The sequence below is a fragment of the Sporothrix schenckii genome (genome assembly GCF_000961545.1).
Source record: "Sporothrix schenckii 1099-18 chromosome Unknown Cont44, whole genome shotgun sequence".
NCBI classification, from domain to species: domain Eukaryota; kingdom Fungi; phylum Ascomycota; class Sordariomycetes; order Ophiostomatales; family Ophiostomataceae; genus Sporothrix; species Sporothrix schenckii.
Window position 1 is genome coordinate 4,039,672 of NW_015971145.1, and position 12,422 is coordinate 4,052,093.

General features: G+C 58.2%; 4 protein-coding genes across 4 annotated transcripts; 2 read left to right on the forward strand and 2 right to left on the reverse strand.

Annotated features, from left to right (window-relative positions):
* Positions 1–247: 247 nt before the first annotated feature.
* Positions 248–2,878, forward strand: SPSK_08553 (uncharacterized protein; the record flags this gene model as incomplete). The annotated part of the gene is made up of 2 exons (XM_016735146.1): positions 248–1,107; positions 1,192–2,878. The coding sequence occupies 2 exons, from the start codon at positions 248–250 to the stop codon at positions 2,876–2,878; spliced, it is 2,547 nt and encodes an 848-aa protein (XP_016588040.1).
* Positions 2,879–3,232: 354 nt separating this feature from the next.
* On the reverse strand, positions 3,233–5,272 carry SPSK_08773 (type 2C protein phosphatase PTC6; the record flags this gene model as incomplete). The annotated part of the gene is made up of 1 exon (XM_016735361.1): positions 3,233–5,272. The coding sequence occupies one exon, from the start codon at positions 5,270–5,272 to the stop codon at positions 3,233–3,235; it is 2,040 nt and encodes a 679-aa protein (XP_016588041.1).
* Positions 5,273–6,323: 1,051 nt separating this feature from the next.
* Positions 6,324–8,318, forward strand: SPSK_08798 (uncharacterized protein; the record flags this gene model as incomplete). The annotated part of the gene is made up of 1 exon (XM_016735385.1): positions 6,324–8,318. One exon carries the CDS (start codon positions 6,324–6,326, stop codon positions 8,316–8,318), a length of 1,995 nt encoding a protein of 664 aa, XP_016588042.1.
* A 1,074-nt stretch (positions 8,319–9,392) lies between these two features.
* SPSK_09545 (CDP-diacylglycerol--inositol 3-phosphatidyltransferase) lies at positions 9,393–10,409 on the reverse strand (the record flags this gene model as incomplete). Its single annotated transcript, XM_016736117.1, has 2 exons — positions 9,393–10,153; positions 10,241–10,409. 2 exons carry the CDS (start codon positions 10,407–10,409, stop codon positions 9,393–9,395), a joined length of 930 nt encoding a protein of 309 aa, XP_016588043.1.
* Positions 10,410–12,422: the final 2,013 nt, after the last annotated feature.

Genomic DNA, 12,422 nt, shown 5'->3' on the forward strand with positions numbered 1-12,422 from the left:
TGGGGCCTCCTGTAGAAGCTCGACAGCCCCCCTCCTTTCGTTCCTGCCGAGCCTGTGACCTCACCATCTCCCGAGCTCCTGCCTGCATATAAGCTTAAAGTGCATTGCATCACGAGCCACCACTGATTTGGAAATTTGTATCTTTTGCGTCACAACTCCCCTCCAAAGCACAAACTGCACCGCACACATTTTCAATCTGAACAAGTCGTCTGCATCCCACTCTTGGTATTCGGCCCATTTGGCAAACATGGCACGTGTGACGTCCGGCTGGGCCCCTGTGCTCCTGCTCTTTGCCTTCCTGGCGCTGATGCCGGGCCAGGCGGCAGCTTTTGGTGCCGGCAATATCCCGTCGATTGCTCAGGTAGAGGGCGTCAACTGGCGGCATGGCGACATTGAGGACATGCTCAAGACGCTGGCCTTCCTGCACGGCAAGAAATGGACCACCATGCTCGTCCAGCGCACCTACTTTGGCAACTGGCTGCGGGACTACTCCCAGGCCGTCGATGTGGGCAGTCTCAAGGGCGTCAACGCCGCCACAATCCGCATCCTCGTCTGGGTGCTGTCCTTTTTGGCCTTTGGCTACGCCACCGAGGAGTTTGAGGTCACCGAGGAGCGTCTCGGCGTCTACCGCCCCGAGGAGCACATTGACAACCCGCTTGGCTACGCCGACGGCGAGGACGCCCGCAAGTTTGACCCGCGTCTGCGGGGGCCCGTCGACCCCCGCGAGCTCGAGATCGACACGGACACCGGCATGAAGAACTACATTGCCAACGAGCGCGGCGGCTGGGCGACGAGTGCCGGCTACCTGCGTTTCAGCTTTGCCCGCAGCATCCACTTTGGCCGTCTGTACCTGCATGGCGGCCATGGCGCTGCCGGCAAGGAGGCCGATTTGTGCGAGGCTCTGCGGTGTCTCGGCCAGGCCCTGCACTGCATGGAGGACTTTAGCGCCCACAGCAACTACTGCGAGCTGGTCCTGCGCGAGCTCGGCCACCACCAGGTGTTTGCCCACTGCGGCACCAGCGCGGAGATCAACTTGCGTGGCAAGCGGGTTTACCCGATTGTTACCGGCACGTTTGGCGCCGTGGATTTCCTCCACTCTGTTCTTGGGTTTGTCCTATCGTTGCCACATTTTGGGGGGTAGGGGGGTTGAGGGGGACAGTAGTATAATATACTGACAGAATATCGAAATAGCGAGGCAACAGATCACTTTACGCAGTCCGAGGTCGACGAGGTCGACATTGCCCTCAAGAACGCCGAGAACCAGTCCCGTGGCGGCGGCGGCGGCGGCGGCGGCGACGGCAGCCGTGGCATCTTCGGTCCGTCCAGCGGCGGCGGCGGCAACGACTTTATTTCGCTGGTTTCTCAGCTCCCTGGCGTCGGCGGCGAGTTTGCTCGGGAGGCCACTCATCTCCAGACGATGGCACGCGAGCAGGAAGCCCAGAACCAGCGCGCTGGTGTCGATCCCAACGGGCCTTCCTTGGGTGCTGCTCCCTCGAACAGCGACAAGCCGTCATCGTCTTCCACGGCCGGTGGCAGCACGAACCAGAACATCGTGCCGGGGATGAGCGCATCCTTTGACCCGGTCGAGACCGCCCGCAAGATTTACCCCATCTTGGAGTTCCGCGACAAGATTGTCCGCGCCATCAACCGCACCATCTCCAAAATCCCGGGCCTCGAGAAGCTTATTGAGCACATCAGCGAGACCTTGTCTGCCTTTGTCCTTGGCCTTCTTGCCCCGTTTATTCGCCCCATTATCAACCAGGTCAGCAAGGTGCTCAAGGACGGCTCGTCGGGCGTCATCAATGCCAGCGCCAGGTCCCAGCTCGAGCCCTGGACCGATCCCCACTGCACGAACCCGACGCACTCGATGCTGTCCAAAGACCACTTCACCAACGTCCTCAACTCGTGTGCCGGCCGTGTCGCTGCCACCGTCTTGCAGTACACCGTCCCGCGTGTCCTCTACGCGTGGGACAACACCGGCGTACCCGTCGACGAGGTCGTCAACGATGTGCTGCACGCCTTCCACCATCCCGCCATCCGCGATGAGCGCAACCAGATCCAGCGTGAAATGTTTGAGACAGTCCGCCGCTGGGCCAACGAGTACCCGCGTCGCCACGAGCTGGACCACTTGCTGTCGTCTCAGTCCGTCAAGGACGGCAAGAACCATGTGCTGGCAAACGGCCAGACCGCACCGGGTGGTGGCGGACACTCGCACGGCAGCGGGGGAGGTGGCGGCGGACACTCGCATGGCAGCGGTGGCGGTGGCAGCACCTGGTCCAACCTCTCCAAGCTGACCAACCTGGGCAACCTGGGCAACCTGACTGGCGGTGGTGGTGGTGGCTCGAGCTCCGTGGCCAACGCCATCTTCTCGCAGTTCAAGACGCGCGACCTGGATGCCATGGACGGCCGCGATGGCAATGCTTCGACCAACTACATGTCTGCGTCTCCAGCGCCAGATCGTCCCGCATCGCAATCTTCGCCTGCGTTCGGCTACAGCAACAGCGGCAGCGGCGGCGGCAGCAGCAGCGCGGCGTCCACACAGCCTCCATCGGGTGGTGCTGCCGACTCATACCTTCACCCGCAAGCGGCTGGAGGCGGCGGCGGGGCACCTCAGCATTACCAGCAGCAGCAAGCACCTCCACAGTATTACCAGTACCCGCAGAACCAGCAGCAACAGCCTCCGCAAGGCTACTACGGCGGCGGCCCTCAGGGCGGTCCTGCGTTCGGTAACTACGGACAACCGCCACCTGGCTACGGTTTCCAGGGCGGCCCGCCTCCGCCCGGCCAGTATGGTGGCCAGCCCGGCTATGGACAGCCTTCGTACGGCCAAGGTCCGCCTGGTAGTTGGGGCCAGCCGCCATACCAGCGACAGTATTAAGTAAGGGCGGGGGAATCATTCAACGACATAAGGGGCCATGTTGGTATAAGTCAATCCGACCAGGGAAGCGTGCTTTATGTTTGAGAAAAGGTTAAAATTGGATGCCGTGTATATCTAGTTGAGCATGTGTTTTAATACGCTAGGATGCAAAGGGCCAAGGTGGCTGGCTATATGAACGTATGATGCGACGCAACGATGATGCCAGAAAATGCAGAAGATGCCAGAAAAGACGACAAAACATATGTACAGCGTGGGAAAAGAATATAAATATGTGGACGATGCGGCTGAGACAACAAGTCAAAACATCGCCACAATTAGGATCGAATCGCCAAAACCCCACGTCAACCAGCGATATTACATTCGTCCACGTCTCGGGTCGTTCGCCTCGGAGCGTCGCGCATCCCGGAGTTCCTTGGTGCCCATCGAGCCCAAGCCACCCTCACTGCGCCGCTCCCAGCCGCCCAGGCGCACTACCAAGCAGGTCGCATTGTCGCCGTCCTGCGACACTTCGGTCGCGTACTCGACCACCGCGCGCGCGGCCTGCTCGGGCGTGCGTGCCTCCTTGACGACGTCGACAATCTCCTGGTCGCTGAGCGTGCCCGACACGCCGTCCGAGACGAGTACTAGGAACGAAAACTGCGCTGGGCCCAGGTCCACGCGCTCCATCTCGGGCTCTGCCGACACGCCAATGCGCTTGGACTGCATGTCGCCGAACGCGCGGCTGTTGGCCAGCCCGGAAATGCGCTCCTCGCCAAAGGAGTCCGTCACGAGCGACTCGGCAAAGCGGGTCAGGCGGCGGGCCTCGACAGGTGACGACGGGTGGTGGTCACGCGTGAGCGGCCGGACCTCGCCGGTGGCTGTCTCGCACAACAGGACGCGCGTGTCACCGACGTGGGCGACCATGAGTGTCGAGCGAGCGGCCGGGTGCCAGAAGGGCGCGGGCGTGGGCGTGGATATGAGAGCAACAGACGCCGTCGAGCCGCCCTTGAAGCGCACGGGGCCGCCAATGTCGTGACCCGAGGGTGTGCGGTGATGCGGCGCGCCTAGGATTTCGTCCTGGTTGAGCGGAAAATCGGATACGTAGGGGTCGTCGGGGTCGGGTTTGCTCGCTTGGGCGGAGACAAAGTCGAGGTCGGCCCGTAAAAAGGCATACGTCAAGACGGACTCGATGGTGACCGGTTGCGTTGGCGAGGACGACATGGGTGCCGACGCGGAAGAGGCCGATGCCGCCCGTGACGAAGGCAGCGAGATGCCGTCGGCAAAGCATGCTGGCTTGAAGCGCCGGAAGTAACCTCCTACTGTGCTGCGGTACTCCTGAAGAAGCTCCCGCTGCAGGTTGGTCGCCTTTGTGGCATTGTCCTCATCTGGCTGCTGCTCACTGCTGCTGCTGCTGCTGCTGACAGATTCATCGTCGGACTCCTTTTCTACCACAGAACTTTGCGCCCCGGCAGCTGCCCCGTGTCGCGCTTTCCGTCGAAGGGTACTTGTGAGACCAAAGTCCACAGCAGCCTCCTCAATGTAGCCGTGCAGCTCGTCGCGCAAGAAATCCGAGCACTCATTGCCGCCATGGCCATCGAACACGGCAAAATAGAAGATTTGTGGGTCGCCGCCAACACCATCGGCCGTGATCCCTTCGCCCGTGCTGCGGCTGTTGGAGATGGCCGAGCGCACGAGCGAGACCGGAGCGCGCTTGGCAAACGCAGGCATGTCGATCGTGCCCGCCTGGTTCGTGTCTTCGTTGTAGGGCCGGCTGCCCCGGGCGTTGGACGCGCCAAAGTGGTGTTTGGCACTGCGCAACGGGATGCGCACGACGGTCATGTCGCGACCAAAGCCGAGGCTGCTGCTGCCGCCAGCAACACCGTCACCGGGCGACGCTGTCGAGATGGTGGTCGGGGCAGCCGTGGCCGGCAGTGGCGCAGTGGTGCCCGGGGGCTCAGGCGTGTGCGGTACTGAGGCAGCTCGCGGCAGCTTGTGGTGGGGGCCCGTCAAGCGGCGAGAGTCCGGGTGGAGGGACGAGGAAGGGATGTGTGTGACAAAGTAGTTGTGGAAGAAGCGACGGGAGGCCGGAGCGACTGACAAAGCCACCGACGAAGTCATGGGCAGAGGTACTAGGCGTGGCAATGGGAGCTGGGCTGCGGTCGCTGCTGGGGACAGAGCTGTCGGCCGCACTATGTCCTCCTTGGCGCGCCTCATTCGTTGCTGCGGATGTGGGTAGCCGCGCCGATGCGTGTTGTATGCCGCTGCCCGCGGCTGGCGTCCGTGGACCAGAAAGGTCGCAACGTAGCCCATGAATGCGTCGAGGAGGGCTAGCCGTTTTCTCTGGGGTGAGAGGACAGCTAGCTGTCGACCGGATGCGCTCGCCCTGGCCAGGCGGTAATCTATTGGCGGCGCCATGGCAAGGCACCTTTCCCGGAAGCTTCAGAGGCAGCTTCAGCGTTCTTCTTGGTGACACTGACAGGCGACCGGAGGTCCAGGGCGGCCAATTGGCGATATAACGGTACCTTACTGGGAAAGAAAGGTGGCGATCGAGGAGGAAAAGAGAGTAGATGTTCCTCTGGGCCGGTGTGTGGTTGCACAGCGCAGCTTTGCCGGAACGAGGGCACGAAGAACGGACAAAAGAGAATGTAAAGTAAAGAGCGAATGCAGACGTAGACGAGAGACGTAAGAGGAGCTGAGATTAAGGTGAGATGCAGGCGAAATACAGCTGAGCGACTGAGGAAAAGCGCTCAGCTGGTGTCAAGTCGATTCCGACGACGTGGCTATACCCGACCGCGGTTGTGTTCCCGCAGCCGACGAACGAAATGCACAGGGCGGCATGCAGAAATACCCCTTCGCCGCCACCAAGGAGAAGGGGTTGCGGGCGGATGCAAGTTGCAGTTTGACAGAGGAAAACGAATGAAGGTGAAAATGGAGGATGTCGTGAAACATTGCAAAAGGGGGAAGTGAATGCGCCTTCCCAAAAGGAAAAGAAAAAGACTGGTCGCGAACCTAGGGGCAAGAGAGAAGGAGCGATGTTGGCGGTCGGGAGGAACTATTCCGGAGAAGGATTCGCAGCCCGCGCCCGACAGTAGCACCTTCCCTGCCAGTAACCCTGTCCCAGGAACAGGCAAACTTGGGGAAAGTGGGAGGGGACAGCACTTGCCGCACGTCCATTGTCATTTCTGAGAGGGACGTTTTAGCGCATCCGATGGGGGAAGTCGCAGCCCTGGCATAGTAGCTTGCTGCCTGAAAGCGCCGTCTCGACAAGGCTCGCCATCAAATCGCTACAACCTTGGCAGCTTCAACTTCCACACTAGTCTGCAGCCTCAACCTCACTCTTTCTCAACAATCTCAACGGGTTTGCGTCTCAGGCTCAGAAAGCCCACATTTACTCCTCTACACCCTTCTCGTTGCGCTCGCCCTCTACACAGATGAGAAACCAGCTGCTGGGATACCTCCCAAAGCGATGGATGACGAGCCGTCCGAGGCGGCTGTGGCAGACGGTGGCAAACAAACAGCGGCCGTGAACAATGCGGTGAAGGCGACGACGGGGAGCAATGGCACCGGTAGCAGCATTGATGGCATAGTCACCATCTCCCCGCGCGGCGATGTCGTGCTTGACGTGCTCTTTGAGACGTCTAGAGAGACGCTGCGAGCGACCCGCAAGAAGGCAAACAGGATGTTTACTCCGGCGACCGCGACCACTGACGTCACGTCTGCGTTGAAGCCAAAACTTCCAATGGCATTCCGGGTTGAGTCGTCGGCCCTGAAAAAGAACTCGCGCTACTTTGCAAACCTGCTGGGTGACACACGTTTCAAAGAAGCGCGGACAGTCGAGGCTGGACTCGCAGCGTTGGCCCTCGCCGACGTCAAACCAGCCGATGCGGACGTGACTCGTCTGCCACGGGTCCACATCGACGACGACGACGAGGGCAGCCGTACCGCCGGACGTGAGCTTGTGTTTGCCGAGCTCTTGCGGATCCTGCACTGGGACGGCACAGTCGCACCAGTGGCTGTTAATATGAATAGCGACAATGGAGACCAAGCAGACAAGGCTGCAAGCCCACAGTCGAATTCGAAATTGAAAGCGAAATCCAATGGAGCGTCCCGGACGGCAGCAGCTGCACCAAAAGGAAGGCCCGCTAAAACCAACCCGCTGTCGGGAAGGACTGTGCCGTCGCGAAAAGGGGCCAACTCAGACACGGCCACGCAGAACAACAGCTCGGTACGGCAAACACATCCTGTCCTCCTGCCCGGGACACGCTGGTCTGCCAAGACGCCCCCAACACTTCTTGAGCTGGCTACTCTAGCCCTGCAGGCAGACAGGTTCGCCTGCACGGATGCAGCGGCTGCGTACGTGCGTGCACTGCGGCTGCGCTTTCCGCAGCCAATTGTCCGCTCAACACGGAGTGACGGTGGCCTCGGCGTCGGAAGCGGATCTGGTGGTGGCGGCCTTCCTGGTATGACCAATGAGGAAGCCATCCGGCAGAAGATCTTTATGGCGTGGCTGCTTGACCAGCCCTTGCGATTTCATGCCGGCACACGGGAGCTCATCCTGTACGGCTCAGCGCGGTGGACGGCAGCAATGTCTGGCGAGGAAGAGGACGACAGCGCGGAGCTCGCCAATGGCAACGGCAACGGTAGGGACACCTCCCATCGTGGCCAGGAGCTGCCAGCCTGGTGGGATCTGCCCGACGGTCTGGAGAGCGAGCTGCAGTTCCGGCGGGCATGCATTGTCAACTGCATCGCATCTGTACCGCGGCACTTTTTGGCGCTCTACACGTCGCGCAACCGGCGGCAGTGCAAGATGGGCTACGAGTCGAGTGCGGCGTGCGACTCGTTTCAGCTCGGCGAGATTGTCAAGTTTTTGTTCCACAAAGATCTGCTCTTCCTGCAGGACTTTTCGTCGACGGTCATGAGCAAAGGTCGCACGCAACAGCCGTGTCTGTCTCCTGCCGACTACGCTGCCGTTGACGTGCACCACATCCTCTCAACGCTTAAGCAGTGTCCGGCCTACCAGCTCGACAAGCACCACGTGAATTGCGGCCTCCGAACGCGCATCCTGCCCATCCTCGAGTACATCCAGACGATGCTCGCGGCGAGTGCCGTGGGGCTGCACCGGCATGACTGGATGGCGGTTCGTCACGGAAAGGCGTCTTGGCTGGCGGCCGCTGAAGCCGCGGGTTTGCTCGACGGCGACGGTTGCGCGGAGGACGGCGACGACTCGGATATCGACGGGGATGGCACTGACGGCAATGATGATAGGACACCGTCCTTTGGGAAGCCTGCGTCGGGGTCTGCCGTGACGGCCAAGACGGACCAGTACACCCCCCAAGTGTTCCGGTTCACGCGATCCTTGGCCGGTGACCAGCGTTTACGATACGAGGGAAGTATAGCTGCTGATCGCATGGCAAGACAGCTTTTTACGGCCCGACGGTGGAACTGGACGCCAGAGAACTGATACTGAGTACGGTGCAGGATGAAAACGCGACCTGTATAACATATAGATTTGGTTTTGGAAACATTGTTGGATACGAAGTTGGCATCACAACACTTACGAACAGACTGGCACAAGAATAGACCCTTATTTCTCGCGCGTTGTAAACACGATATCGACCTGCTAAACGGTCTCTGATCGTCCCGGATTCACACCAGGTGATCGTTGGCAAGTTTCGTCTTTACTTGCATCAGTGGCGTTTAGGTGGCTGTCGTGTTGTCAAAGCGGACGCGAAACTAGTCCGACAGCATCGGCCAGTGTTGAGACCCGCAAAACGCAAGCAACACTTGAAAGGCGTGGTTCGAGTAAAGAATACAACACAAGACGAGTAAATAAAAAGCAGTCCAAAAGTAATCTCGTTGCTCCCAGATCTATATACTATTTCCCAGGAATCACTCTGTGGCGTGACAACAAAAAAATTGCAAGACAAGTAGGAAACAGCCGGAACTATTGCCATTCTTCCCAGTCTGCTGGCATATCCTCTCCATGGAGAACAACCAAAATAACAATAAGAATAAACAAAATACACAAAAAAATATGTAAGAACGCCACCCCTTTCCCCACCCCTTGGATCTGTGCAGTGTCGAGGACAAGAAGGTCCGATGCAAAAAAATACAGAGAATAAATAAAAATGAAAAGGGAGACAAATAATGTAGGGTAGTGTGTAAGAGAATGCAATAATAAATAATAAACGAAAGGAGTGAAGAACATAATTATAAGGCGAAGTAAAAGATGAAACGAGAAGAGCAAAGAGCACCCCCCGATTTTTTAAAAGGTGATATGTCGTTAACTTTGTTAAAGGCCTTGTTGGTCAAAGATTCCAAAGAAGTCCAAAGAAGTCGAATAGGAGGAGCGGGTGCAATGAGTTGAAACGAAATGTGAAGAACCAAAAAAGTGAAGGTAGGTGCAAGCAGACTGTAGGGGGAGCTTAATGCTATGCGTCGATTACAAACAAGAATATGTCAAAGGTGGTGAACGATGGGATAGGCCTGTCAGACGACAGTAGCACCGGATTGTCGTTTCTCTGCTGGCAGCATTTTACCGGCGGCGGGGAAGACCGGCAGCGCGGCGGGCCTGCACGTCGCCCTCCGCGAGCCACTTGCTTGCCTTGACCAGCTGGATCACGTTGAGGATCTGCTTGCCGGCCATGATGGGGAAGCTGACGCCTGCCAAGACCCACGGCCAGAACGAGTCCATCTTGTTGGCCCGGGCCATCTCCAGCGCCGCTGCGCTGTGCGGGTTCGCAAAGATCTGGCGCAGGATGGACGAGTTGATCTGCGCGCCTGCGTGCAGGCCGCCGGCCGCCAGCACCGGGTCAATCGGCTTTAGCAGCGAGGGCTGGAGGATGGGGGACGAGAACGAGAGCAGGTAAAGCGCAATGAAAAAGAGCTCGTTGAGGGCGCAGAAGACGAAGAGGACCGTCTTGTTGGTGTAGTACAAGTTGAGGAGCCAGCTCCGCGACCGGTCGACGGACTTGTGGCTCGTATCGGAGCCACCCATAGCGAGAGTGGCGTACATGTGCATGTAGTGACTAGCAAGGTCGAGCGACACGAGGCCCTGGAAGACGATGGCCCAGCGGGGGAAGGCAGTCGACAGGAAGACGAGCAGGCAGGAGGTAGTGCAGCGGTCGGTCACCATGTCGAGCACAGCACCGAAGCGCGTGGACTGCTCAAAGTAGCGTGCGGCATAGCCATCGAGAGCATCCAGGAGGCACGAGACACTGTAAAGTAGTGAGCAGGTGCGAGGATGTAGCGGCATGTAGTAGAGCGAGGCGATGGCCAGGACGATACGGCAGTAGCCTAAAGCAAAGCAGGCACGGTTAGAATCGATATGGACTTGACAAAACCACAAAAAGAAGCTCATTGCAAGTCAGCGCCGTGACTTACCGATCACATTCGGCCAGAACAGGAAAATGTTCTCGCGCGAATATGGCTCGTCAGACGTAGCGGCGACTGCAGCATGACCGCTGCCGCTGCCATTGCTGCTTCCCTTTGCAATTGGACTCGACTCCTTCTTCTCGGCAGATGCCTGCCTCCGCGAACGCACGCCGTTCATGGTTTGGATGCGGGAAGATTGCCGGGTTCTGTGGTTGTGTAATATCTGACACCAGGGATACCAGTCCCAATGACGAGGCGCCCAGCGTTTAGAAGTGTGCGTCGGCGTCGGTTGCGTCGGGAAGGATATCGCGTAGTCGTGGCCAGTTCGTCGAGATATATAACACCCTGGGCGTTGCGAGAGTCGTTGCAGGAGTCGCGTTGAAACAGGGTGAGCTTCTACAAGGCGTCACGAGGCGTCTAAACCGTCCGGCACGTCGGTCTTGTCTTGGGATGTGATGGAAGTTGAAGTTGGGGCGATGTGAGGTTGAACTCGAGTCAAACGAAGAGATCGCGAGAGAGGCCGAAGAAGAAGTTTGAAAAAATGATCGTGTCGCCTACAAGGTGAGGTGACAGAGGGCCCAGAAGTACTGCGAGGAGGCACCGAGATAAGGGGAAGTCGAACGGGGGTTTGTCGGCTGGCACGCGATCCAGATCGAGTCGAGATAGGGAAAAGAGTGTATGAAGTGAAAAGGGAGAGATAATAGATACTGCAGCTAGATAAAGGTGTAGCCGTGGCCGAGGGAAAGTAAGTAAAAAAAGGAAGGAGGGCGAACTTAAACGATCAGAGACGGCAGACTGGCGTAGGAAGGAACCAACACGGAGTGTTGCCGCGTGGAAGGAGCAAACGGCGGAACGCGAAAGGGGAGGCAACAGCGAATTTTTGCTTTGGGGGCATTCTTTGCTGGTAATTACGACGTATTTTTGCAGGTGATGATTGAGGAAGCAGCTTAGCGGATCGGCCGGTCGCGCTAGTTGCTAAGCTGCAGGGCAGGAAAGTGGGGCCCCATAACGAATTGCAGAGAGAAAATAGGAGGCAATTGTCTTCCTCCCTCTGACTTCTCTGCGGTGCGGCAGGCGCGATGGCTGACCCTGTCAATTGATAAGGCGCACCAACGGCGATAAGGAGGGACGTGACGTGCTGCAATAGCATTTTAGCGCTCAGGTTTGCGCGTCACGGCGTCTTCGACTTGGGCTCACTCTGCCCAGGCACAATTTGGACTCCGGACCAACGTCAGCATTGGCATCAGTGTTTGGATAGTCTCCGAGGGTAAGCAGCGTCGTCACGGTTTACTCTTAGGTTTCCCCGGCTGTTCCTGCTTCCATTACTGTATTTGACAGAAGAGATCGTTCTTGCCTTTTCGCAATTGGCCTCAAAATGGCAGGTGCAAACAAATGCACCAAATTCCTCTCTTCCGATCACAAGAATGGAAAGGCTTCAAGCCCGTCACAGCCAGCGACATGTCGCATCTCTCAGACGAAAACGCGGCGTTCAAGCTGGCATCCATATCGACATGTCGCTCGCATTCCATATTCAAATGCTGTCTCTGATGTCTCAACAACAAAGTGTTGCCACAGTCCCCCTGATCGTCGCCGAGTTAGACAGAGGCCTGTCACCTAGCCGAGACGTCCAGATGCCCCCTTTTTGCGTCCACTCGTACCAGGACCACGGGAATGGCTGTCCAGCGGCCTGCCCCAGCTGCTGGACCAGTCGATCTTTCTAGGACCGGGTGGAGGGGTGGAGGAGGTGTGATCGATGCCCAACTATCATCGGACCCTGAATTCTAACGACGCTTGAAAGCTCTGAATGCCTTGACCGAACCCCGTTGCAGGCCACGCTAGATTCCGTAACTTTGTGGTGCGTCTTTGCTTGCCTTCACAAGACGCCGTCTGTTGACTGCATGCCCAGCATTTTCATCCTCTTAGCAAATATAGCTTCTTTTATCTGGACTGGCACTCCGTCCTCTCTTTGGTCACATCGATGCTACCGCACTGTCGGGACGGCTTGGCCTTTTCCTGCCTTGCTCCGTCTCCAACAGCAAGGACCCCCTTCTCCTCACTCCGCACGCTTGGTTGTTCTCTGGGTGTAGACGTTGTCGCTTTTCTGATTCTTTCCCCTTTCGCCTACACACTGTCCTCGGTTCCATAGCGGCGCGACCTCTGGCGCCTCGTTCGTTTCTTCGTTTCCTCTACT